The 26,707-nt window shown below is 39.2% G+C and overlaps 2 protein-coding genes across 8 annotated transcripts in view; both read right to left on the bottom strand.

Annotated features, from left to right (window-relative positions):
* Window positions 1–3,319, bottom strand: part of LOC138716883 (sucrase-isomaltase, intestinal-like) — a 60,294-nt gene extending 56,975 nt beyond the window's left edge. Inside the window, exons 1-2 of the mRNA XM_069850056.1 lie at window positions 3,274–3,319; window positions 408–642 (exon numbers count right to left, since the gene is read on the bottom strand). Of these exons, the coding sequence (XP_069706157.1) occupies window positions 408–642; window positions 3,274–3,319 (281 nt within the window). The remainder of the gene's footprint in view (window positions 1–407; window positions 643–3,273) is intronic.
* A 1,617-nt stretch (window positions 3,320–4,936) lies between these two features.
* KIF21A (kinesin family member 21A) overlaps window positions 4,937–26,707 on the bottom strand; it is an 88,934-nt gene continuing 67,163 nt past the window's right edge. For 4 of the 7 annotated variants that reach the window (XM_069849768.1, XM_069849775.1, XM_069849782.1 and 1 more), the window contains 10 exons: window positions 25,628–25,845; window positions 21,518–21,628; window positions 20,837–20,965; window positions 17,073–17,209; window positions 14,962–15,142; window positions 14,518–14,682; window positions 13,388–13,505; window positions 10,909–11,079; window positions 8,049–8,248; window positions 4,937–6,192 (listed from right to left, as the gene is read on the bottom strand). In XM_069849768.1, coding sequence (XP_069705869.1) covers window positions 6,099–6,192; window positions 8,049–8,248; window positions 10,909–11,079; window positions 13,388–13,505; window positions 14,518–14,682; window positions 14,962–15,142; window positions 17,073–17,209; window positions 20,837–20,965; window positions 21,518–21,628; window positions 25,628–25,845 — 1,524 coding nt within the window. In that variant the 3' untranslated portion in view covers window positions 4,937–6,098. Of the gene's footprint in view, window positions 6,193–8,048; window positions 8,249–10,908; window positions 11,080–13,387; window positions 13,506–14,517; window positions 14,683–14,961; window positions 15,143–17,072; window positions 17,210–19,213; window positions 19,253–20,836; window positions 20,966–21,517; window positions 21,629–25,627; window positions 25,846–26,707 lie in introns of all 7 variants that reach the window. The other 3 variants (XM_069849809.1, XM_069849797.1, XM_069849803.1) reach the window with 3 other exon arrangements.

The raw sequence follows: 26,707 nt of genomic DNA, 5'->3' as shown, positions 1-26,707 counted from the left end.
CAGCTGCCTGGGACCCCCCTGGCAGAGGCCGAGGGGAACAACTCGGCTGCTCTATGTCAGCTCATTAAAAATAAATTATTGACTCATCAGGAGAAATAATCTCTGAGGTTAGTTTAGGCAATCCTTGGCATTAATGGATAAAATAGGTGCTAATGAAGACAGGAGAACTCATGGTCTCCTGGGACAGAGCTCCCAGGGTGGGAGCCACCACCCAGTTCCAGCACCTGATTTTGTCACCAGCATCACGGCGTGAGTGCAGGACCCCAAACCTACATGGTTTATATGCAGGGAAATACATCCATTATCCTCCTCGTCACAAGCTGAGGGCATGGTAGCAAAGCAGCTTGGGGAAGGTCTCCCGTGAGCTGCCCCTGGGGCGGCAGCAGCGGTCACTGTGCAGCGCTTACCTCCAGCCGTTGGCTGTCCTCTCTCTGTTCCCACCGAGGGAGTAGCCGTAGGGACTGTCCTCAGGGAAGAAGCACCAGGGAGCGTTGGCCGTGTCGGTGGCACACCAGATGCAGCCCCGTGCCTCGCAAGCCGCCTGCGAAGCGCCTGGCTGAGGGTGGCAGTCAATGCGCTTCTGCACTGCCCCAGCCCCCGCACACTGCCCGGCCCGGCCCGAGCCAAGGCACCCGTCGAGGGCTGGACACAGGAACAAAGGAGTCAGAGCAGCAAGAACCATTGAACTTCAGCAAAGCAAACTTCGAGGTTTGTTGTTGTTGTTCTGTTTTTTCCCCTCATTTTTGGGTTAATACACATGATTCTTTTGCCTAAGATGACGGCAGAGCAGGATGCCTGCTCAAAACCAAAACAAGTGGTTTCTTTTACAAACTGAGACAGCAGGTTGGTATTCATAGAATCATAGAATGTTTTGGGTTGGATGGGACTTTAAAGACCATCTAGTTCCAATCCCCTTGCCCTGAGCAGGAACACCTTCCCCTGGATCAGGTTGCTTAGAGCCTCATCAAATATCATCTTGAACATCTCCAGGGATGGGGCATGCAGGACTTCTCTGAACAACCTGTTCCAGCACCTTACCACTGTAAAAAATTTCTTCCTAGTATCTAACCTGAATGTTCCCTTTTCCAGCTTCAAACTGTTACCCACAACACAACTTTCTTGAAGTACTCATGGAAAGTTAAATAACAGGCCAAGGAAACTGCTGGTGAGGCATGAAGGCAACACTTCAGACTGGCTGAACCGGAGGTGTACTTCAATAAGGGCGAGGACTGTTACAGGTACCAAAATGCTACATTTTCTGTAGACTTATATCTATATCTTATATCTATATATATGAGCATATACACACAAATATGTTAAATAAGTGTGCACCTGCATGTTACATATATATGAAAATTCTGATTACATACGTTTGTGTTAGTCTTCATTTCTATATTCTATGACTACTACATCTATATAGCATTAGTAGTTTGTTTTAAAACAGGTATGCTTTTCGCTAAAGGGAAACAGCCAGCATTAAAAAAAAAGGCACAAATTAGTTGCTCACAGAATCATCCTGACAAAAACCTCTTGGTAACAGAGTGAGGCTACTGTTACTAAGCAGGGGAACCCCAGGACAGCTCCCTGCCTTGCCAACAAAATGTTCTGTTATCCAATATTCCTAAAGAAAGCAGGCACACTGCAGGCAGCATATTTATTTTGAAGCTACCATATATAATTTTAGTCATTACAGCAATATTCAAAGATTAAATCTACTTGAAAGATAATTGTTCTCTATAAAATGACTGCTTTGTTTTGTTGGTTTTGGGTTTGTTTTTTTTAGTGGACTGTAGTGTGCTTGAAAGCTTCAAGCGTGCTTGCTGATGCAGTCCAGGCTTCTCCGTATAATTTTACAAGCAGATGTGCACAAGCGATAATTATATACTGAGAAAAATTACAGAATGAGACTGTAGATTCACTAGAAGATGCCATCAGGCTCAATGCCAGAGTGGATTTCCAGGCAGGTGATGGGGATGCAGAACAGCAGGAGCTGAGTACTGCCAACATTTGCCTTTTGAGAAAATTCTCATCCACCTTAGATACAGGAGCATCCGACACTTGGGTCTAGTACTCCCAGGATGTGCGGCTGAGCTTGCTCGTTGTTGCTACAACCCCTCATCTCACCTCCTAGAGGCAGGGGTTAATGGGTGAAGTACTGTTAACCTTTGCCAGCTGCTAGACTTAGCTTCCACCTTTGTTTTCTGGGTGGGCAGTCGTGCCCCACAGGCTAAATACTTTCTGTCCAGCATTCACCTCCTGTGATCTGCCGCATCGGAAAGTCCTACATTCTGATCCCCTTTTCTATCCAAAGAATAACAGGAACATGAACATCCCTCTCTTGGGAAGGAATCATGGTCTTCATGAAGCAAAGACGACTTTGGGCAGGATGGGTGAAGCCCTTCCTCTTTGTATTCTGTCCCTGATGAGGTATGAAGCTTAAATTTTCTGGAAAATTTTGAAAATGAGCTTTTGGTGGTACGAACAGCCACCAAAACTGCAACCCCAGTCATCCCTTGCTCCTGGATTTACTCCTATTACAGTACAAACAGTACTGTAATACCAAAAGCAAGAGGAAAGATGCATTTTTTCTTCCCTACTTTTTAAAAACATTTTCATTCTAAAATCTCCACATTATTTTCAATGCATTTATGGCCCATGTCTTAAACATGACTAGAACATGAAATGTAAATAAGCAATGGCTACGTGCTGCTTTTCCAGGAGCAGGAGCTAAAGCATGGAAGGTTGAAAGATATATGAAAAATTATCTGCATTGATTAAAAAAAAAAACTACTTCAGTTTTGTGGAATTAGATTAGAAAGCACATCAATAAGGCCTAAGCAAGGAATTAAAGTATTACCACATGCGTTTTAATTGAATAGCACTAGGCTTTATATTTTCAGCTCATCCACACGTTTCACAGGCATTTGTTGCAGAGGTTCCCTCTTCCTTTATTTAGCAGCTTAAGACGTATTGTCCCTTTATTAGGCTCTGGACTGAATTAGCCTCTGGTATACAGGGGAAAAGCCACAGCAAACCACCAGCAAAGGCCAGCAGCTGAACGGTCTCATTGACTCCGGTGTGCCTGTGCTGACCAGGACATACTTCCACCCAAGCTAGCCTTGTTCTCTTCCTACAGTCACCTCAGGTGGAGTTAAAGCCATGCCTGCTCTCTCCTTTTTCATGTAAAAAGGTTTCTTGCCCTAATAACTCTTCTGTTACCATGTTTGTAGAGTTTTTGAAGGCTATGACAAAATACAAGTGCCATACATTTACCTGTTATCACAGCAGCAAAGAAACACAGGCTCCTGATCCTCTCCATGGTCGAAAGCCGATTTCTGCAGATGGCGTGGAGCCTTTTATCCAAGGCAGGGGCATGATAAGCACTTGTTCCAATAGTTAATAAGAAACATCACAAATATTTTCTCAGCATTCGTATATTACATGAGATTAATTATAACACATGACCTTGCCTGTATTTGAGAACATATCTAAGCAGATAAGGTCGATGTAGTCGGTAATTTGCCCACAAACATAGCTCAAGTTCTGAATTCCAACTTAGAGAGAGAACATGATTTTCCTGCAACTCCTTAGAAAACAAATTTTTCAGAGATCACGATCAATTTTTGTAAACAAACATCTTCAGGCAGCGCATGTCCTGTGCTTCCCTTTTGCGGATTTCATAGTAACTTTGGTCACATATGCAGTTTAACAGTGCAAAAGGGAAATTTGGAGAAAAACAAACAGTTGAAGAATTCTCCATTAAAACAAGACACAGATACTGTGACCTTTACAAAATGACAGTTTTCTTCCAATTACTTGATGACAAGAGCTTTCAGAGTACAGCTGTGTTCCATGGCAAGATCTAGTTTAAGTGGAGTGTCTTCTTGGAAGAAAAAAACCCACCCTCTTTCTATACACACATTATCTAAGTTATATTGGCACCTATTAGGAGACACCTTTATAAAACAAAATATCTGTGCTGTCAAGCATCACCAGAACAAAACATCTGCAATTCAGAGTGCCACCACGACAGCCCGCACCATAGCACCATATGGATCGTTACAGCAAAGTAGTGTGACAACAGGCGGTCGTTTCCTATAGTCGCAAGGGCTTTTGTCCTGCAGTTGCAAAACAACATTCATATGAATCCTACAAACACAGACACACTGAAAAACCCACAGCTACCCACCGTTCCCAGTTGGCAGCCATGAATGTTCAGCTCCAAATCCAGGGGTCACCAAGCCGTTGGCATCACCTGAGTAGCTTGGCACCGTGGGTGGAATAGGGACCCTCCATCAGGCACACAAAGCCTTGCACATAAACCCACTCACCACGGGGAGTCCTGCTTAAAGTTGTCACATAGTCCTAAATCTTTTGTGTGTACGCTCCTTGAGCAGTCAAAAAGCATAATCAATAAACACTGATTGTTATTGCTGCTGTTTAATTCAACTAACCTGTACATCATTTCTTATCAATATGTATCATAACTTGTTTCTGCCAAAACTTGGAATAAATCAGGAACCTCAAATCACAAGTGTGCGTTGTCATCTCCTTTCAAGTTAAGCTGAGAAGGAAGTAATTCCTCCAACATTGTTATGATTCTATGATTAAGAGGCATCAGAACTTTTGTTTGTTTGACAGACCATATGTAATAAGGTAAGAGCTGTCATCTCTTAGGAATGGGAGCCATCTGCTTCATTGTAAGTCTGTACTGTACTCAGTATGGGGGAATCCCACTGGGGTTCCTAAGTACCATCAAAACACAAATAATGGCCAATGAGGACGCAGACAAGAGACAACAGAACAACCTATGGGCTATGTTACTCAGCAAGCTGTTCTACCGCATTGTGTAAAATTGTGTGTTTTGTATTCAGGAGTTTTGCAAGGAACAATTGTTTTATAAGAAAGCATAATGAAAAAGGCAAAGAGACGAAGCTCACATTCACATCTTTATTTAAGTGTTACCTACATAAACTATACTTTACAAACTGATAGTTTTGGGGGAAAAAAAGAAAAAAACTAAAAAAAACCTCAATATCCAAACACTGTGTCTGAATCTACAGAAATTTCTTAAATTTGCAGAATTTACAAATTAATATTCAGAGCAGTTGGATAAATTATACATCCTCCCTCAATATCCACACTCTAAGAGCTTTAAAAGTCATACAGGCACAAGATAAGATTTTCTTTGTACAACCATCTATTTACATAGCTTTCCAACACACGTGGTTCAGTTCTCAAAGAAACTGCCAAGGTCTGCAAAACAGTGTATTTAAAATACATTTAGCAGCATATAAAATTAGATAAAAAGGAAAGAGACTTTGCTTTAAAAAAGAAAATGTGAGACAATAGAAACAAATCCATAAGAAAAATAGATTAAGATATATTTCCATCGTGACATTAAGACCACCTAGTCATTACAGAATATAGGCAAAACACTAATAAAACATACCAGCTTATGAGCATTTGAGTCCTAGTCCTGAGCACAAAGTATACACAGCTGGACAACTTTGGTCAACAAGGATTATATACTAACACAAATCATACGGCATTCACCGCTAGCAGGATAGAGCCCTGTCAGATAGATGTATTTTTAACAGCTTCTTCCCATCTTTTATTCACTTCATTTTCCTAACAACGGTGTAAGCGACCTTCAGAATCTTGCAAAAATCATAAAAGTCATAATCAAAGGCTTATTACTGGGACATCATCATTCCTCTCCTACCCTAAAATGCAAACAGCTGATCAGTGAGTGAAATACAGCAGAGCACTTGTTATATATTTGAGGTTATAATTTTGAGATGGTCATTAGAGAAGACTGATTTCCAGTTAATTTCAACTGCACGTGTTACATATGCACACAAATTCAGCCATAATATATAGACATATACAACATGACCATTGAGACACAAGCATGTTACCAAGAGGTCATTTTTTTCTTAAATACAGTACATATTTTAAGGACAGCAGGTCTAGTACAAGAGTTCACTCTCATTTGTCGGTTCATTGCAGTCATCAGTGTTTACCTAATAAGCATGCGGCAAACTGCATAGAGTGCACATCGTATTTATGAAATCTATTCATTTATCCCCATCATTTCAATTACTGGCAAGATCTTCACTTCCATCTCCTGTATCTGAGATCTGTCCATCTATTATATTTCGAGCTTTCCAGATCCTCACAGTCCGATCACTAGGAAAAAAAAAACAAACCAAAACCAAAGCATTATTAGAGGTAGGTGATTAAATTGGAGGTGGTGTAGAGAAGAGGCAGAGACATCAGGGCAGGGGGTTAGAAGGGGTGGGGAAGCTTTCTTAAAAGCTTGCATATCTTATTCAGAAAGTCATAGTTGGCAAAATAAGATTTCCTTAACTGATATGCAAGGGACTTTCTACCTCCAGGAGACTGTAATCCAAGACGTACAACATTTAAGATTACTTAACCTTTAACACACCACTGGCTACCACCTTCAATCATCTAGGCAAGTATAAAGATTATGCAACTAAGGAAAGTTAAATCCTGCCCTATCATTACTTAATTTTTTTAAACCACAGCTAATGGTAATACGCTTCAGTAGACTGACATCAGAGAAGACCTTCCATCACGTAACTATCTGCAACTCAACAGACCACAGGCAAACAGCCAGTGTACCACAGAATTAGAGAGACTCAATAGGATGGAACGACTTCCTGCTATTAAAAAATGTGAGAAGTTAAACAGTTTATATCAAACAAGACCTTAAACATTCTCCATTTGCACAAGAGGTGCAAGTCTATAATAAGAAAAGGTAAAAAGACCAAAGGAGGATACAATAGGATACAAAGCCCTAACCCTCCTCCCCTCAATCAAGAAAAAAAAAACAAACTCAACAAAAAAACCAATCCCTTTGCCAGGTGCTGGAAACCTTATACCAGTGTGCTGGTGCTCCGAAGCCCAGAAGAGGCAAGCTATAATTCTGCAGTTTTGGCAACAATAACTGTTTACAGAATTTTAAAGTATATGTGAGTACAGTATCATATGGAATGCATTACAAAACTCCATTATCATAATTAAAAAGTAAAATAAAGAATTAGCCTTTTAAAATAGCAATTAATCCTGTGCAAGGGAAGTAGAAGTTATGATTTTCTCATAGAGTTATGAGACTATTAAACATTGACTCATGTATTCCTTATAACTTGATCAAAAGAAGTCAGAAGGCAGCAGTCAGGACAGACTTTATCACAGTACAGAGGTTTTTTGACTTCAGCCTTCACTTCACTTCAATTCAGGAAGACCTGCTTTCAATTCAGAAGACCAGAAGCTTCCACGATTGGCACAAGAAGATAACACAACAGCTTTCCCAGCTCCTGTACTCAGACTATGCCATTAAAGTAGGCTCTGCTGCTGCCTCCTACACTTCCTCCAAAATGAGATTTTTTTTCTTGGTCAAGTTCCCCAAGTTTTCAGGTACTCGATTCTGACACTTTTACTGTGGAAGCAAATATTCAAATTAAGGTGTTTCAAGGACAGTAGGACAGCTTGCAAAGCATCTGCTATCTGCCAGCACTTAAAACCAAAATATACCCCAAAAATCCCACAAAACAAAAAACAACCACATACCATGGCTGTAAGAAAAACTCCCCAGGTCAGGAATTGGTTTGAGCGGTAAATAGCCCATTGTAGACACAAGCTGGTAAAGTTCTCAATTATTGCCAAATTCTTCTTGCCATCCTGTACTTATCAGTGTCCAATTTTTTTGATATGTCACCCTGCCACTAAGAGATTTTTGACCACACACTCCAATGTGTATTTATTCATTTATAAGTTATGTAAACATACTACTGAGATTCTAACATTTTCTTACCATGCCCCAATGGATTTGTTGTGCATAAACCCCCCTTTGGAGATCACTGCAGTAGATCATTAGTATTTAGGTTCATGGACCAGGTTTTCCCATGCTTGCTATGAAGTGACTTACACAACTGAAGATCTCCTAAACATCTCTCTATTTGCATGGATAGAATTCTGGAGTTATGGAAAAGAAAGATCTATGGAAAAGAAAAACTCACTCCGCTGCTGTGAAAATCTGGCTGGAGTTGGTGCAGATTGCATTTATAGGGCTGTCGTGTCCCTTCATCTCCCCAATAGGTGCAAAGGTATCCACATTCCAGAGCTTGAGGGTGCCTCCTCTGCAGCCGCTGAGCAGAACTGGAGCACCAGGTACCAGGCCAAGAGCACACACCCAGTCTTTATGAGCATTAGGCACTTGCTGAAAAAGAGAAGTCATGCAAGTCTCACAGCGCTGCAAAAACTTCTAGAAGCACGGAAATGGAAAAAATGCAACTTTTAATCCCTGTCCTGCAGCAGATTGGCTACATGATGCTGGATATAACCCTAACCTGTGGTTTCTCCTCCTTTAGAGCAAGGAAGGTACATCTTCTATGAGGCTACTTCCCTACCACGTTTCTTTCTCTTTGTGAAATGCTACTGCAAAATGAGAAGAAAATCCAATATGCCTAACTGGCCCAATGTAGAAAAGAAATTAATTTAGGATAATGCAAAATCTTCATATGTTCAATTGTACATTCAAATGCATATTTGAACACATGGTCTCTGTATATGTTTAAAGTCTGTTAGTAAAATAGCCATAACACACAGAAAAAGAAAAAACAAAATATTGCTCAAAAAACCACACCAGGTAGACAGAAACTGTTTCTATGTTCACCTTCCTTTCTTCTTTTCCCATTACACATTATAAATTGATTTTGTGATATAGCACTTAACAAAAACACATTAATTATTTATTGAGGAAGAAGACTAGCATTTTACTGCTAATTCAGAAAGTAAAATGCTGCACAGATCAGCTGAGAACAATATTGATATAGTAGCAACACTGACAAAATAATAATCCATAGTTTACAGATAATAGCTATAAACATATAAATATGCATAAAAAATAGTTTGCTGCCTTTTAAAGGGACTTAGAGTGGCTCTTCTCCAGTTCAGTTTTGTGGGAACTGCTTTGCTGCCTTTCTCATATTATGGAGTACATTCAGCTTTCTAGGATCAGCTTGGCATTTATTTATCAATAACACACACCGCTGTTTACAACACAGGTGCTCTGGTGCTGCAGCACTTCATGAAACTGGGCAGGGGGTGGTTCTTCAAGAATCTCAGTTTTGTCACAGCATTGTTTTGTAGCTTGGGATGTACAGCAGCAAATGAAGTAAACTATCTCCAAATTCTTTCTAATAGCATGTTTAAGTGATTTTCATCAGTTTTAGAGGACTGGACTTGTTTAATGCATGTATGCCAAACCAGGATCTCTACTGAAATGTTAGCATTTGTGTTTTAAAGCAGCTCAGCTATGTTTCATTTTTTTCCTTCATCTAGAACAGTGAAGTGCACGCACCAAAATAAAGCTGCTACAACAGAAATTGACTGGACATGAGTGGGGGAGAAATTCATGCAGGAGTAGTTTAAGGATTGCAATCAAAAAATCAAAAAACTCAGAGCAGCTGTGCAATCTGTGACCTTGGAGACTTTGAAAACTTAGCTGGGCAAGGCCTTGAGCAACTACAAAGTTAGCCTTGCTTGGACCAGTGGGCCCACACTGCACTGTGTGATCTTCAGTGGGCCCTTTCACTGTTATCTGCTGAAGTTACACTACTGTTCATTCCCCAACAAGACAAAGAATAAAAATTGATACCATTTTGTTAAATGCTTTAGTCTCACCTCCTTGAAAACCCACATAACATTTTATAGAGGAAAAAAAAGAAAGCAAGAAACATGAGATCATTTATATTAAGTTCTACTTTTAAAATGAACAAAGAGGGGAAAATGAAGTACAGAAATTAAGAAAATGCACATACACCAAAAGGAAAATAAAAGAAGGAATATAAGTCATCCACTCTTACGTACTACTTACTCCCACCCCTGTATTCTTTCTGATGTTAAATTAATAGCAGCAGCAATAAAGCAGACTCCATAATATTTTAATGAGCAAAAAATGCAATAGAGATGATGTTTCTTACAACTTTATTAAAGCCATCCTGAAAAGAGAAAATCTTTCCTGTTCCTGCAGACCTCCTGTTTTTGCTAACAAGCTGCTCAGTACATTTCCCTGGACAGACAGATATAATGGCACATGTCCCAGTATAACCAAGTGAAGATTTCCTGTAAGAAGGCAAATTTCTGAATCCTTATTTTAACTGTGAAGTATTAATAGTACTCTGAAAAGAACTTGCACCCAACTGGACAGTTTTGAAAGAGTGTCAAAAAAGCTTGTACGTTTATAGAATATTAAGCATGCCCATATAGGAATTTGTTTCTTAAGGTGACCAGTCCATTAGTCTCTCATGCCCCAAAACTTTAATATGTTTAATATGTTCTAACAGCAAATAGATTATGATGTCTGTTGCACACAATACATAACATATGCATTGTATAAAAAGATGGATGGAGATCTAAGAAGAAAGCTTTTTAGAAAAAAGCCTGAGGGGAGCAAGGTAGACCGTAAACATTCTTTCCAAGAAAATATTCTGTAGCCTGATCTAAAGCATTTTTTGTCATTAATGAGTTTTCTGTCCAAAATTTACCTACTTGTCAATGGTAAGGATGATATCCAATGGTTCCAGTCACAGACGAGGCAGGTACTGCCTTAATTCCAAAGTAAAAAAAACCCAAAACACTCCACATACTCAGAGCTAAAAATACAGAGCTAACCACTTCAGAATTTCTTGATGCTATATACACTGAAAAGAACTGTATTCATAGTGTAAAGATCAAGTACAGTATCAATTTCTTTCTTAGTCAGATACTGATGCTTTTAATAGAGGAGGCGCAGAGCACTACGCAAGAAGACATTATATGAGCCTGAACATTTACGCAGCATGACTCCCACATTAGCCACATGATTTTTTCCATTACCTGAAGAAGGTCTTTTTGAGCCAAATCCCATTTCTTAATTCCATTATCTCTGGATCCACTAAAAAGGTTGTCTCCCATAATAGCAAGTGCTTCAATGCCATCATAATGGGGAGGTTCGAAATTGTGTGTAGGACTTACACTTCCAAGAGCCCCTTCAGTCACATCAAACATCTAAAATAAGTAAATAAATAAATTATCAAATACATTAAGCAAAATTAACTGCCAGCTAACCAACTTGGAAGACATGCAGCAAATAACTTTGGGGGAAAAACTTGTGAAGTCCTATTATAGGCCACTGCATCATAATATATATTAGACAGAATTTGTCTACCAAAATCACTCCTTTCTACTCCTCTACATCTTGCCTGAAACAAGAAAGCTTCGCTGACTTCAGAGAGGACTGCCTTGGGAAGACATACTACTACTTGGTTATGAAATACACAGTATCTTCATAAGGAATAGCTTACCTATACCTCAAGGAATAACTTATCTATACACGGGCTGGAGAAACAAAGGTCATAAGTGAGTACGAGAAACAACACATACTGGGTGAATTAACGCTGACAGCTGCAGAAAGAGACATTAATATATTCTTCCAGACAAAGTGTTTTGGCAAGGGTTACATCCAACTACATGCAGATGCTTTTATGAACTAGACACATCCACCTCTCTCCATGCCTGGGCTCCAAGGATGGGCTCTTAAAACAGACTCTTTAAATGAGCCGTTTCAGCAATCTAAGGCATAGTCAACCTCATCGGCATTTTGCCCCTAGAGAAGCAGCGTAAGCAACCCTATTTCATTTTGCATTGTAGCAAGCCAGAACTCACTAACTTAGACTGAGCTGAGGAGGAACAGATGAACCCTAACTTTTTAAGCTACTACCTGTTTCACAAGCAAATGTCAGATTTCATCCCCTATTATTTGCTCTCCATAGACCTTTTAAAATCAATAAATTCAGCAGTAATAAAAGGGGACAGCTTAGTAGTGTAAAAGAATCCCACCAGTGAGATAAAGGTATTTTCAAAGTCACTGCGTTCAATTAACATGCCTCAGTTCCAGTTGTAACAAGAAAGTTCAACGATACAGGCTCTGAGCTATAGGTGACTCAGTAGACAACATAGTTTCCTGTGGTAGGGGAAAGCAGTATCTGTGACCAGATCTACTATCCCCACTGAGACTACTCATGTGGAGCACTGAGAATTCCCAGACTGGAACACCGACCACGTGCATACGGATCATCGGTACTACCCAAAGCAGCTTGAGAATTATTGGATACATTCACCTTGCAGAACACTCCCTACTCTGCAGCACATACACATGGCTAAAACATCCTTGGATATTCTAGTGGTGTAAGGCAAGCAGCAGGCAGCCTCATAAGGATTTGTGTAGCCAGCCCACAGCAAAGCACACAGGAATGGCAGATAAATTTCTCTGTTGACACCTTTTATCCAAAAGCCTTCCACTATCTTGCCTGTCATATGAGTTGCTAGCGTAACAAACTTGCATTACACGATCACACCCTGTTGTTGCCACTGGGGTCCTACTGTGCCAGGATGGTAACCTAACCACAGAGACAGATGACAGGATTCAAATCTGCAGTCCAAACTGTCAAGCTATGAACTCAACTCCCAGGCAATCTTCTGAGGCTGTCCCAATGCACAGCCAGGCACCCAGGAATTGCAGGATAATGTCAAAAAGTGAGCAAGCTCCCTTGGATTCTTGCTCCTGCTCCACTCCAGATATGTTTAGGAAACATCTTCCCAGTGTGCGAGAAGTATAAAGAGCAAAATGAAGGGTATCTCCTTCAACAGGTTAAGAGTATCTTGCTCATTATTTCTTTTGCCTCATGAATCACACATTCTTTGTGTTGTCAGGGTCAGCTTTATGGGGAAGATGATGTATAGCTCCAGTAGTCTGGTAGTTTAGGCGTACTCTGGAGAAACAGGACCTTGTGAGTATTTGAACTCAGAGCAATTCAAAGCTAATGAATACACCAAATACACTGGGCACCTTGGGTGAGGTGTGCTGATCTCTCTCTCCTTACCTACTCTTAAAACTTTGGTAACACTTAAGTAAGAGCCTGTGCTAGACCTCAGACTCTTTAGCAGGGAGAACACAGAGTGTCTCTGCCGAGGCAATTAAGTCTGCGCTCCAAAACAGAGGCACTGACTTAAAATACTTCCAAGAGCTAAATGTTACTTAAAAGCAGGTGTTATGAATATTTCTCCACATCTTATATACCTGACATCCACATTACTGAGGATTAAAAGTTTAACTACAGACACCAATCCAAATAAAAGCAGCATTGACGTGATAAATTTACTAAGATTGAATATTATTCATGATCTATAATTGGTGAAAGAATTTCCATCTTGGCTACCACATTTCAGATACGGAGATATGAGTCACTTCTGCTGAAGTCTGCATCCCATGCTGATATGAAAAGTTAAAATAAGTAAGTAAACACTAATGCTTTACCTTTATATAATGATCCTTTGAACCAGTGACAATAAGATCTTGTCCATTGGAAATTCGATCTACAGTAAGGCACATAACAGGACCCTGGTGACCAGTTAGCTTTCCCGTAGACTGAAATCTTCAAGAATAAGACAAGAAATGTTGATCTAGTATTTTTTAATATATCCATTACAATCTATAGCACAGCTTCTGCCAGAATGGATTCTATTATTTTACCTGTATCTCCACTACTCATCCCCTGGTTACATAAACTCTATTGCTCATATCCATGAGTAAATGTTAAATCTATGTTAAGAGTAAACAAAAGCTTCTATTTATGTAACATAAGAATTAAAAAAACTTAAAGACAAATCAGACCCTTCAAAGTATTCTCTGTATTTTGAATACACTCTTCGTGTGTAGGTTCTGTTTGGAAAAGCACTATTATACTGTGCCTATAATAGCCCCATTTTATATTACGTCAGTTGGCTTTCATCATCTCAACAGTTAGTCAGGATTCATGCATCTTTTGCCCTATCAGAGTCTATTTTATAGCACCTATCTTAAACAAAACCTTCTGGTTTTCCTTTCTTTTGTTTGTCCTTTCAGTAGTTAAAGGGGGCTTATAAGAAAGATGGAGACAGACTTATTACTAGGGCCTGTAGCAACAGGACAAAGCAATATATTTCAGATTAAAAGACAGTAGATTCAGGCTAGACACAAGGCAGAAATTTATACAATGAGGGCGGTGAAACACGAAAAGGTTGTCCAAAGAGGCAGGAGATGCCAGATGCCTCAGCCCTGGAAACATTAAAGACCGGAGTGGGCTCTGAGCAACCTGATCCAGTTGAAGATGTCCCTGCTCACTGCAAGGGGGTTGGGACTAGGTGACCTTTAAAAGTCCCTTCAAACCCAAACCATTCTATGATTTTTCCAACCTTTTTTACTGAAACAATTTACCATAACCTTAACACACCAGGGGCACCTCCGTTACCTCAGTAACTACCCCAGCAAGGATTAGTTGATCCATGTCTTGATCACATTTTGCCCAGTTTACGAACACTACCATAAACAAAATATTTTTCATTGACTTTGCTTCATATGCACATGTAACCACATAAAGAACATTCTCTCCTGCTCGTGTTCAGTACCTTTTAAGGTCCCACATCCTTACTGAGTTTCCAGCAGCCGCATAGAGGAATGTGCCAGTTGGGTTTAGTGCTATCTGATTGATCTGGTTCTCTCCAGCTGGGATAGCCACTGTTCTGTTAGTACTTCCTGAGCACACATCACCAGGCATTGCCTGACCTGAAGATCTGGGGACAGAGAGGAAGGACGAAACAAAAAACAAACCAAAAAAAAAGGAATACTGAACATTTAATAAAACACATTAGGCACGAATGCAAATCGTTTTGTGTTTCCATATATTACCAATGCCCTACGCTGACTTAGCCTGAACACGTAAACAAAGCCTCCATCCTAAAACCGTGTACTTAAATTACACTGTGCAGCACTACTGAATTAAAGCTAATAACTTTTAATCTAAAAAGTAAGATTAATTTAAATTCTTGGCATTCAAGGCTTGGCATACTTACGTCAACGTTCGAATGCACTTAGCAGAATCTCTGATGTCCCACACCTTGATATAGGAGGTTGAGACTGTGAAGACCAGGCTAGTGTAGTTGCAATATTTTACAGAAACAACATTATTTGGATGACCCCCCAGAGACATAATCTCTTGTCCAGTTACCAGATTCCAGACTTTACAGGTACGGTCTAAATAAAGACAAGCAAAAAGGGAAAAAATACTTAAACTAACAGAAAACACCAAAGAAACCACAGAAAACATGTTTTTCCAAAACAATTGAATTTTTAGAAGTCCACACTTTCATACATGCTCATACATAACCCTCCATTTTGGTAGGCACTTTTAAAGGCCTGTTTAATTAATCTGCTTTTGGTAGAGTACACATGGGCATCATCTACCATTCATCAAAACTAAGCAACATTTATCATTAAATGTTGTGTCGAAGACATGTATATTAGCTCCCATAGCATTTTAAAAGAATAAAATCCCATGTCAGCTGCAAGCTGATATATAGACAGTTTGGAGGCTGAAAAGTTTGGATGATGACAGATCAAGAGAACTACTCAATTTTTAAGTAAAGGATTTATCATCAAGAACATAGTTCTAGTGGGACTTAGAGCCTCAGTGTGACAGAGGGCTGACTGCCACAACAAAACTACAAAGGCAAGAAGCAAGCCAAACTGAAAATTCCAGTGTAATTGATTTAGTCACGGTTTTCATTCAGTAGCAATGAAATTTAAATAGTGCAGCCTTTTGTGCACTAAAGGCCTAGATACCTAAAAGTTTAAGGCTTTTGCAAAACAAATGGAGTTCACATAGCAAACTCCTTGTTATACTATGTCTGCATCATTCCATAGATAAGTACACTTTTACTGCAATAAGAACTGGGAGGATGAAAAGACAGCTTCCTCTGTAGGCAGAGTTTGTAAGAGCATGAAGAAGTTAAGTATACTAAGAACTTGTGAGCCACTTTGAAAATCCCAGCTATCAAAACCAGAGCCCAATATCCACAATAAACACAAAAGCTTATTGGCATTCCTGAACTGGCACAGTCTGCTAGTGTTATGGCTGTCAGTGAAATGAGGCTTTCTGCGTCAGCAACCATTTCCAAAAGATTTAACTTCAATTAAACTGCTGTCTAAACTCTTGTACTCTTGAGTACAAGCATACTTCATAAAGTTTTCCTCCTCCAAAAATTTATACAGGAAAAATTCTTCCATAGATGGGAAGCTAGCATATGACAAGAAAGAGCAAATATTTACAACACCTGCAAGCACCCCATGTTAAAAACAAACCTTTTAGAACACAAATCTAGATGCAAAATATAAAAACAAATTTAAAAAACTTTTTTTTTCTCCACATAGCTACTAAATCTGAAATCTCAATACAAATTAACCAAGCAACACATACAAAAGCTAAAAATAGATCCTGTTCTACATTTGTATCCACTTGCACAAATGCAAAAAACTTTGGTTTAAAACACATTAGAACAAAAGTTTGCCAATTCACAGTAAGAACGTATCTTGCTATTTTGCCAGGAAGTAGAATAGCCACAGAAACCACACCTTTCTGCCAAAACACTATTTTTACCAGCTTGAATGTTCATGGAGTGGCTGTACCACTCAGCAGGGACTTTGATGACTCCTAGATCTAGCCTCTCCCACAATACCTCTACAGCTCTTATACCCATACGTGACAGGACAAGGTGTCAGGGGAAGCAGAAAATGGCCCAAAGAATAAACTGCAACAGGAAGAATCTATTCAAACTGTGTAGGCAGCACAGCCAAAGTTGTGCTAATTTCCACACTACCCCTAAGCTGAGGCTATTACTTTGCATTGCACACATCATGTGTTACCATGATTGGTTCCGTCAACTCAATAAATGTTAATGTTATTCTCGAGTTACTTTTCTCCACTACAAATAAACAGCCAAACAGCCATTTAAATTAAAACCCTGTAGATAGTTACTGTAAATCCTTCTGCAGCTTATGTTACAAAATTGATCCTCACATTTTTCCAGTGTGTTTACAGCACTAAGCACAAACTCAGAATTTCACAATACCCCAAGCTCTCAAAGCACCCTCTGTAGACAGCACAGCTACATGAAATTTGCCTGACCTTTAGATCCAGTGAAAAGAAGATCATCAGTTGCATCAACACAAAGCACAGCCTTGGTATGTCCTTCAGCTGTATAGATACACTGAAGAGGGGATGATTTGATGCATTTTGAAGTAGGAAATGGGTTAATTATCCCCCTAAAGAAAAAAGGGAACATGAGTTGGACATAGTAATAGACACAAATAAAATTAATTTACTTAAACACAGGGGGAAAATAATCTAATTTTCTTACACAGGCAGAACAGCTGAATGCCCTTCATAAACTATGTAAGGAGTTTTACAGTTAAGCTTCAACAATTGTCAGCTCTGGACTATCAGTTTAAGGAAATCACATACAAAACAAATGAAAAAGACAAGACACTAAGTACTGGGTATATGGCAAAGCATATACAGTGCTGAAAGAATCAGCATACTTAAAGCTCCCAGATTCATAGGACCAACCTCAAGATTGCAAACTGCATAAAGATATCTTAGTCTAAGTAGCACACCTGAAAAATGGGAGCAAGTGTAGCTACAATTGGAATTTGCCAATTCCAAACTCCTCACGCTTTTCACATCTGCTGCCACCTACAGGCAGGCTTGGAGAACCGCTGCTAACTTGTGAGCCCAAGGAAGGGTCCTACTGCACCCTGTACCCAACACCGCACTTGTACCCAACACCGCACTTGTACTCAAATGGCTAAAGGGAGTATGGTTGGAGTACAGACACGGCAGAGGAACCTTCCTCGGCATTTGCAGCTAGTTCTGTGGCAATGTCAAAAGAAACTCAGCCTGAAATGAAATTATCCCAGTTCAACACTAAACAAAAGCTACTAGCAGTCTAAAATCCCATCCATACAACTGCATTCACACATGGACCCCATGGATTTCCGTGAAGTGTAGAAAAGCCTCAAGGTAATGCCCACAAACATGCAACATCATGCCGTGACCCGACCAAAGCACAGTTAAGATTGTCATGCTCTCCTGGGGATTACATACATAACTGAGAAAAAGGAACTAAGTCATACCCGTATCTCACAGAAAAGAGTGTCTGATGCTTTATGAAAATGTATAAGTTCCATAATATAGTTCAGAAACTTGCTTCAAGAAGGAAAAAGTCCTTCCTGATACTAACATTGAGACCACTAGCTGGTTTCTCTAGTACAGTCTTAGAAATTACTATTTTGTATGTTTTTACTGCTCAAAACATCATCTTTCATATAATTCATTACCCTCCAACAATCCTTTTATAGATTTTACTGATTAATATTGCCTTAAATTGTTTGACATTATCTTCTTCATTTTAGAAAGGAATGCAGCTTTCAATCTGCACTTTCATTTTCACAAATTCAGGAACAATTTATTTAATTGTTCATTTAGGTCTCTGTGCTTTAGTTTTCTAACACCGCACAAAACTAATACGGTTTTCTCTACACTATTTCCCAGTGGATCAGCCTGCCTCTAAATTGAGTTATTCCTGCTGCTGTTCTGACCCACTTGTTCCCTTGACAAGCTATGCAAAATAATGTCCCGGAGCTATCTGTGTTCAGTGCTCTGAAATCTACAGAAAAAAGATGCTACAACTACTACAATGACCAGATAAAGTCACTATCACATTGTTATCAGACCTTTGACTGCCGTTCTCTCGATAAATCAATTTTTCAACAAGTACCAAAATCCTAAGCCACAGCTTAGGAACTCAAGTAGGGACATTTCTTTCATCACTTAGGCCACTGTGTGTTCCATCAGACATAATAAAAAATCTAGTAATTTTTATTTACACTAAGATTTAATTTTTAGTGACCAAAGCATACAACTGAAAATGAAAAACAAAAAGAAAGAGAGAAAAAATCTAAGAAAATGTCTGCTCTTTTTTGTTTTAAAGAAAATAAAGAGAGAAAAAATATGTTTAAGGACAGGCTTACACCATACTTAATTTAAAAAGAAAAAATTGACATGCTCAGCAACGATAAAGAACACCCTAGAAAAGGAGAGGAGGAGACATGCTTGACCAAAGTTTCAGATTTTTAAACTTCTGACAAAAGCAAAACAGATACAGTGCACAAGTATCAGGAAAATTCATGCAGCAAAATGAAATTTCCTAAGATCTGGAATAACTTCAGTGAGAGATGCCAAGAAAACAGAAAAGAGAAAGAGAGTACCTGTGTACCTCCGACAGAGAGGAATCACTTTCATCAGACCTACAATCAACAGTGGTGGAATTGCGAGGAGAAAGAATATAGGTATCAGCAAAGTAAAGCCTCCATATAAGAAGAACAAATAACAGCATGGCCAATTCAGAGAAGCAATGCAAATCCACATACTGTATGCAGCATTGCTCAGGATATACCTTAAATCTGTGATAACAGTGGAGGACCTTAGAATAATCTTAAAATAGCACTCTCAGCAGTAAGTTACACGCGTAGACTGTCTCAGCCCAAGAAGCTGAGTAACACCAGCTGAGTCACTTCTTACTTCCTCAACATTTTCTTACAGAAGTTAAGGCAACAAAGCAAAAGGAGAAGACGGATGCGTGATTTACTCTCTGTAACACAGCCCTTGTTGAAAATATCAAAAGGAAAAAAATTCTGAACATCAATGCCTGTTAAGTGTAGAAGTAGCACGTAAAATGTTAATCATAAAAATTTCAGTATTAAATGTACTGACAGCTCACTGAAATAAGAACAGCAATTTGCAAACAATCCTAAGTTCGAAATCCTTTACCTCTCATTTTCAAAAAACATTTACATATAAAACCCAAGAAAACACAAGAAAAAAAGTCTCCCCCAGACACAAACATTTGCAGTATGTCTTAAGATGTCCTTCATTTTCAACTTGAAGCAAACAGATCCAGTGGTTTCAATTTGACTTCAAACTCAGTCCAGAGAAAATGAAAAGGGTTAGGTGGGAGTTAGCAATAAGATAAAGGTAACAGAGCTAAGATAAAGATGTTACAAGTACAGTTAAAACACAGAAAGCCTTGCAAGCTTGGTACGTGGCGTACTCTGTAGGCCCCTGAAAAAGCTCAAAGTTGTATAAAACATGAAAGCGTAAACAGATAAGAATGATCTTTTGTCTTGCTGCAGTCAGAACTAAGGATTTATTCTAAGTGTTAGTTACAGTCTGTAAGAGCTGTATGGCAGCAGTATCAGTACTGAAACCTGCAATAAGGATTCTGCTCAAGTCAAGTCTGCTGCAATTTGCAGTAAGGCTCCTAACAGATGCCTAACATGCAAAGAAACTGAGCTCCACTTCTTCTAAACAAGCTATGAATACCATCTGCTCCTCCAGATCACCTCCTAAAGTCAGTCTGTTCAATAATTTGAACAATCTCGAAACAACTGTGTGGTAGCCATTTCAATATCCCCTCCTCCAGGGTGTTGTTGCAACAGCACTCGGAGCAGCGCTGCAGTATATGAATAACTATCAAAAGCCCTATTTCCTAAATTGCCAGCTAAATCCCATTTTCAAGTGTAAGCATGCACACAAATACACATACTTCTAAGAATTCTACTGCGCTTTTCTATTATGGGTTTAAACTACAAATACCAGACATAGCCTAGAAAACAGGAAACAAGGTTCAGCAGGAAATTGCTTTTCTCGAATTTTTACAATTGTTCCATGGAAGTTTAAGATATTTTCTTTGAAAACTACATATAAATACAAGAAATGTCTCCCCGTGTCTTGCAGAAGAAGAGCAAAATATCTAGCAGATACTACACTGATAACTTAAGCGGATTTTGCAGTTCCCTGCTTGGGAACTGAGGCTTCCCTCTGTGACTTACTTATCCTGCTGAACTGATGTGTTTCCCTGAGAAACTGTAAGACGACTAAAAACATTCATTTCATTACGGGGCCGGCTTGGTGGGGAAGTAGGAGGTGACAGACTAGCCTCTGGGGCTCCAGAATCTGAGCTACAAGAAAAAAAGAACATCTTCTTTAACAGGTTATGAATGGTTAGAGAAGTTAAATGCAACATGCCTCAAATGTTAGATGCTCTTTTCTTAAGCGAATAAATAAAACGACAATACTAGCTACAGATATTTCCCAGAGGGGGCAATAAATATAAGACTACAAACTGCTGCGGAGTGCAAAGTGGCACAACGTTCAAAGTTAACATGCTAACCGCAAAAGCTCCAGGCAAAACCACACATACGTAAAATGAAGACATTCTTATAAAATTGCACTTCGAGAAATTGACAATTTCCATTTAAAAAAAAAAAAAATCAACTGCAAATGCTCCAAAGGACATGTTCTCAGGGCTCTGCTCCTGAGCTATTTTGTGTAGAAAAACACCCTGGAGAAAAAGCTCATGCACAGAAGTTTGGCAGTGATTAATTTCAATTATTCCAACAATAAAAACTGTCCTAGAATTGAAGAAATAGAAAAATACAGATTTATTTTTTCAAGAAAACATACACAAGGCTTAAATTATGTCAGAGAAAATATATTTAAAAGAATCTTACAGTTTTTGTTCTTTTGCCTTTGTCTTTTCCATTGTTTTCTCATAGGCTTTTCTCTTTGCTAAAGGTGAAGGCTCAGGTATCTTCTTCTCTGACAGAGATGGCTGTCTAGAACTAAAGCAAAAGGAATCATTATCTTACTTTAAGGGCCTTTACAAACTTGTTTTTCTTACATTAGCTGTCCTTTTCCCACTCAGATTTCAAATTTCAGAATGTGCTTAATGTATTATTGTCTCTTGAATCCACAGACTCTAAATTTGTTCTCCTATTTTAATATAAAAATACACCAGGTTTATTACTTTCACAGTTCTTCAATATATTATGAGCCAGATAATGAATATGCAAGGGAGATCTACTAATTCAATAATAAAAGGGACTGACTAAAAGAAATACAGTGGAGTATGAATCTCCAATTTAGACTGCAGAGAAGATGGAAGGTCTAACTAAGATTTAAAATTTCAGATTCCACAACTTTAATCCTCATGTCTGCAAGTGGTCTATAGCAGAACACAGAAATCATGACTCTTGCATCTGAATTAAAATTTGTGTTATCATATTTATGTTTCAATACCAAATTCACCATTAGGAAGAGAAAAAACATTTCCCATCTACAGCCTGACTATTCTATCATTGCTGCTTTTTGTCCCTACTTCCTTCTTCCTTGCTTTCTATTGCTCAGTTGTCTCTCTAGTTCTTAATCTGAAATAATTCCAGTTCACAGTCACTGTGGTCTTTCTCCTGATCTTTTACTCCCCACCAAAACCAGGAAAAAGATCAATTGTTGACACTCAAATATCATAATTTTACCACAGTCTGATAAACAAAAAGAGGGAAAATAGATGGTCTCCACTCTTCCAAACTGTAATTTCTCACTAGCTCACCAATCAGCAAGCAATGGTTGTTTTTGTTTAGCCTTTTGTATGTGCGTTTAGAAGTTGTTTATAAGTACACAAGAACCAGAAACTCCCACTACAACAGAAAAAGCAAAGTCTGAGAGCACTTTTGTGCCGCACAACACTATTAAGCAGATAAAGTTAAGTTGGCAGGCCACCTGCCTGACGCAGTTACTAGCATCTGGTCTCAGAGCTTTATAGGCTCTCAATCTACATAGCTGAAAAATTTTCTACATGAGAAAAGCTGCACCAGTTTCCCTTGAGAGGAAACCTGTAGTATGTAAAATGCACCTGGGGCCTGGAATGCAAGATAATATGATTGCATGGACAGCATAGCTAAGAACAGCTATGCGACTGAAATCGCAGAGACTAAGTTCATCATGCACACTGAACACAAGCCCTAATTGGAAAGTGAAGGTCCTACCTGTAGGACCTAGTGTCAGGAGTTGCTTGCAGACCCTAGAGCTCCTCTAGGTTCTTTGGTACAGAAAAAGGAGGACACATGATAACCTGCCTGGTTTTGCACAGAAGCCTAGTAGGTGAAGTACAGAAAAATAAGGGAAGGAGGTAGATTCAATTCCCTCCTCAACACCAGGGCACTGATTTCTTTGCAGGGCGCCCTTACCTCTACGCATACTCTGCAAAGGACATAAAAAAAGGTGTAGCAGGACATCTCCCTCCCTCTATTTATGCTGGGCCAGTAAGCATTAGGAGTGCAAAAGCCCTGGGGTCACCAGGCAAATCCTATGATCAGTATGACAGCTAGATCCTTCAGCAAGGAGGACAAACCTGGGTTACAGTCTCCACTGCCATGGTTGCCTATGTGTTTACTGTGCAGCTGCTAGATTAAGTAAGCCACACCAGAAACTGGAACCCAAGCTCCTCTGTCTCACATCAGCGTCCTGCATACTCAGACACGGAGTCAACTTCCTCTTGCTCACGCTCTATCTGCCCCTTGAGTCTCCCATCTTTGACTTCAGTGCCACACCCTGAGAAGGTGCAAAGAGCATGATCACATAACGAATTCTTTCTGAAAGTCTGGAAACAAAGGTATTATAAAAATGCAGCGTACATTTAAAAAACAGGTGCATGATGTCAATGACCTGAGTGAAAAGGAGTAAGACACACCTAATTACAGGCTTCCAGTGCCGTTTTGCATTTCCCAGAATACCAGACGTCTGAATAGAGTTGGCACAAGACCTACAGTAGCTCACTTGACACTGAAGAGACTGCCACACATGAGTTGAGCATATAAAAGGACAACAGCACTAGCCATCTGTGTAAATGGAATTCCAAGTAACTGTTGCTCACCTGCATTTACGTCCCTCTTGGAATCACCACAGATTTGAGAAAACTGAGAGGTTTCCAGAGTGGAGCAGTTTGTACATATATAGACACATAGGTTTGTAGCTAAGCATATAATTAATTTCCATGGCCTCAAGAATGCATATTTTGGATCACTGTTACTACTTCTACATCCTTGAATGCCACTTAAGTAAGTGGCACAAGGAAGATAATATTTATTGCAGATTAGAACAAAACCTGCTGTAGAAGAATGTGCTTTACTACAAGAGATTTGGCAGCACTACAGGCCCATATAGGAAGGCCAGATGGCTTACAAAGAAAACTTTTCTTCAATAATGACCTCTAATCAGCATAAACGGCCATCCTATATAAGGTATATTGAGTTCTGGTTTTGAAAAAAGCATCTTGCTTACAGTGAAAAAAGCATCTTGCTTACAGTGAGGAAGTCACTGCAGACCACTGCGGGCATTTTTGATCACTTATCTGCTAAAACACGATCAATAACAAAGCAAAACATGTGAAGCCTACTGCTCATTGAAATTATTTACTGACAGCACCTTACTCTCTAACGCTCAGAACAGACTTTTGAAAATACTGGTTTGCCTCATTTCTGTCTCACTTTCACAAATGGGTATGTTCTAGAATATGTAGTGAGGCAAAAGCAGGTATTACCTGAGTCTTGGATGCCAGGCCATAACACTTGATGTTTTAAATCTTGAGGCTTCAAAAGTCTCTAGTGATCTCACACTAACTGCTGAAACAAGTGGGTTCCTCCACCTATCCTCACCCCCACAAGAAATCTTTCCAAGGAGGTTCTACTTGTAAAATGCACTGAAGCCATCAGCACGGGTTAATAATTGCTGTCAGCAGTGTTTTACTGTTTGTGATTGCCACCTCAAGCAAATGCCAGAAATACACAGTGAAAATAATACAAATGTGCATTAGATGAAGACTGCTGCAAAAATATTATGCAAATAGGACAGATGGATAGTGAAAGATTTCTAATTCCAGAACCTGTAACACTAAGATAGCTATGGGACAGTTTTTCTGTATCACTGAATGTGGCAAGCACATTCAGTTTACACACAAGTTTGTGCAATATAGGAGCCAGTACCTAAAAAGCCATGAAGACAGTCTCTAGCCGTGAATGGCCAATATCCAATAGCGCTATTGGTAGATGTAATAAGAACAGCCAGAGCAAGTGAAAAAACAAAGTGCATGCAAGAATGCTGGCTCCAAAGTAAAAATACCAAAATAATACTTCTACTCGGCATCAAGTAATAATTTCAGCTAGGAAATCTGTTCTGCAGTTAAGTGCAACCTGCAAATAGAAGTTATTTTTAAGGATTCATAATATTAAACATATTTCTTTCAACTTTACATTTGCATGCTCTGTTACTGTAGAAACTTCTTCATTTTAAGCACAGTCCGCACCAGATGACTCAAAGATTTTACCTAATAGGACCATACACAGTTACTATCACTACATTTATATAAAGTGGTTTTGTTGGGTTTTGACGTGTTTTGGGGTTTTTTTTTTAACTTTCTCTGCTGTTCTAAGCAGATTCTCACTAGTTCCCTAGAATGTGTATTTCCCATAACACTAACATAGCAAAGTATCCAAGGCACTACATGGATTTTTCCAACTACTTGGAAACATGCCTACAATAATTCTACTATGACAAGCAACTTAATGGAACTTATCTTCAGCAAGAAACACGTTAGTTACAACAGCATATTTATACCTTCTTGAGTGGTGACAGTATAGAAAAGAAGGAGGAGCTTTGTCAGCATAATTTAGTAAGCTTCAAGTATATCAATCTCCTTTGTGAAGTTAAAATAATAGATTAAAAGAAACTGGCAACATGCATTTTTTAAAAGCAAAGGATAATTAGTACAGCATGGCTAAACTTACATGCTGCCTATCTTAGAAGGTAAGCCAGATGGTGGGGGAATAAACTCTCTGTCCCTAGCAGTAGTATCGTTTGTGTCAGCAGACATTGCACTTTCTTGGGTTTCTGCAACTGATGCAAGAGGGCCAGCCAAAGTAGAGTCTGCAGCACTGATGTCAGAGACCAAATCGCTGCTGTCTGCATATAGCAATTCCATCTGGGTAGTGGTCCTGCGACGGGCCTGGAGACAAATAAAAAACAAGTTGCCACTTTAACATTTCACAGTATGCATCAAATGCTGCATTTAAACTTATCATTCCCCTCAATCACTTGGCAACTACCTTGCAAAAAATAGATCAAGGAGCTCAGCTCTACTCTTTGGCAATGATTTCAGAGGAAGCAAGTCAAATTCAACAGCATGAAACACTGATTTGACATCTGGTTTCCAAGGATATCCTTTCAACCAACTACAACTGCCTTTCACTACTACAGGAGTACTATATTATTCGCCTAAGGTTTATCCAAATGAAACATTATAAAGCAGAGAGGGGTAAAACAAAGTGTAAATTTAAATAGCTACACTTATATTGGCGTGACTTCTTACACTGATGCTTCTTCTGATACACAAACTCTGCTTCTTACTTAGTTTATAAGCTCCTTATGGCTTAAATAGTTTAAGATAACATTGATTAAGATTCACTCAGGTGAATCATCATGTCAGGTGTGATAATGGTAAGAAACTGAGAAAGGCCACTGGCACAGACAAAGGTCCAGTCTGAACAGAGTCATTATAAAAATGATATGTTTATTTTATGCCAACATTTTTAGACCAAATTCACTCAGTTTACCTGCCCAAATGGCTGCACACCAATGAACACTACCAATAACACAACAGCCAACCTAGACACATTCTTCCAAAGCCATCTGCATCTAGGAGAGCAAAGGCTAAGCTTCTACTTACTTTGCAAGCTTTGTTTGTGCTCCTGTGAGCACAGAAGCAAAATCGCAATCAGTGTGCATGTTTCCAGATGCCACTGCCATTAATATTAAGCTGAAGCAAACCTATATTCCTCCAATGCCAACTGTAGTTGGTCAAATTTTCA

Source organism: Phaenicophaeus curvirostris, chromosome 1 (assembly GCF_032191515.1).
Source record: "Phaenicophaeus curvirostris isolate KB17595 chromosome 1, BPBGC_Pcur_1.0, whole genome shotgun sequence".
In the NCBI taxonomy this organism is placed as follows: Eukaryota; Metazoa; Chordata; class Aves; order Cuculiformes; family Cuculidae; genus Phaenicophaeus; species Phaenicophaeus curvirostris.
The sequence above is the reverse complement of the archived record's forward strand: the minus strand, read 5'-3'. Positions and strand labels throughout refer to the sequence as shown.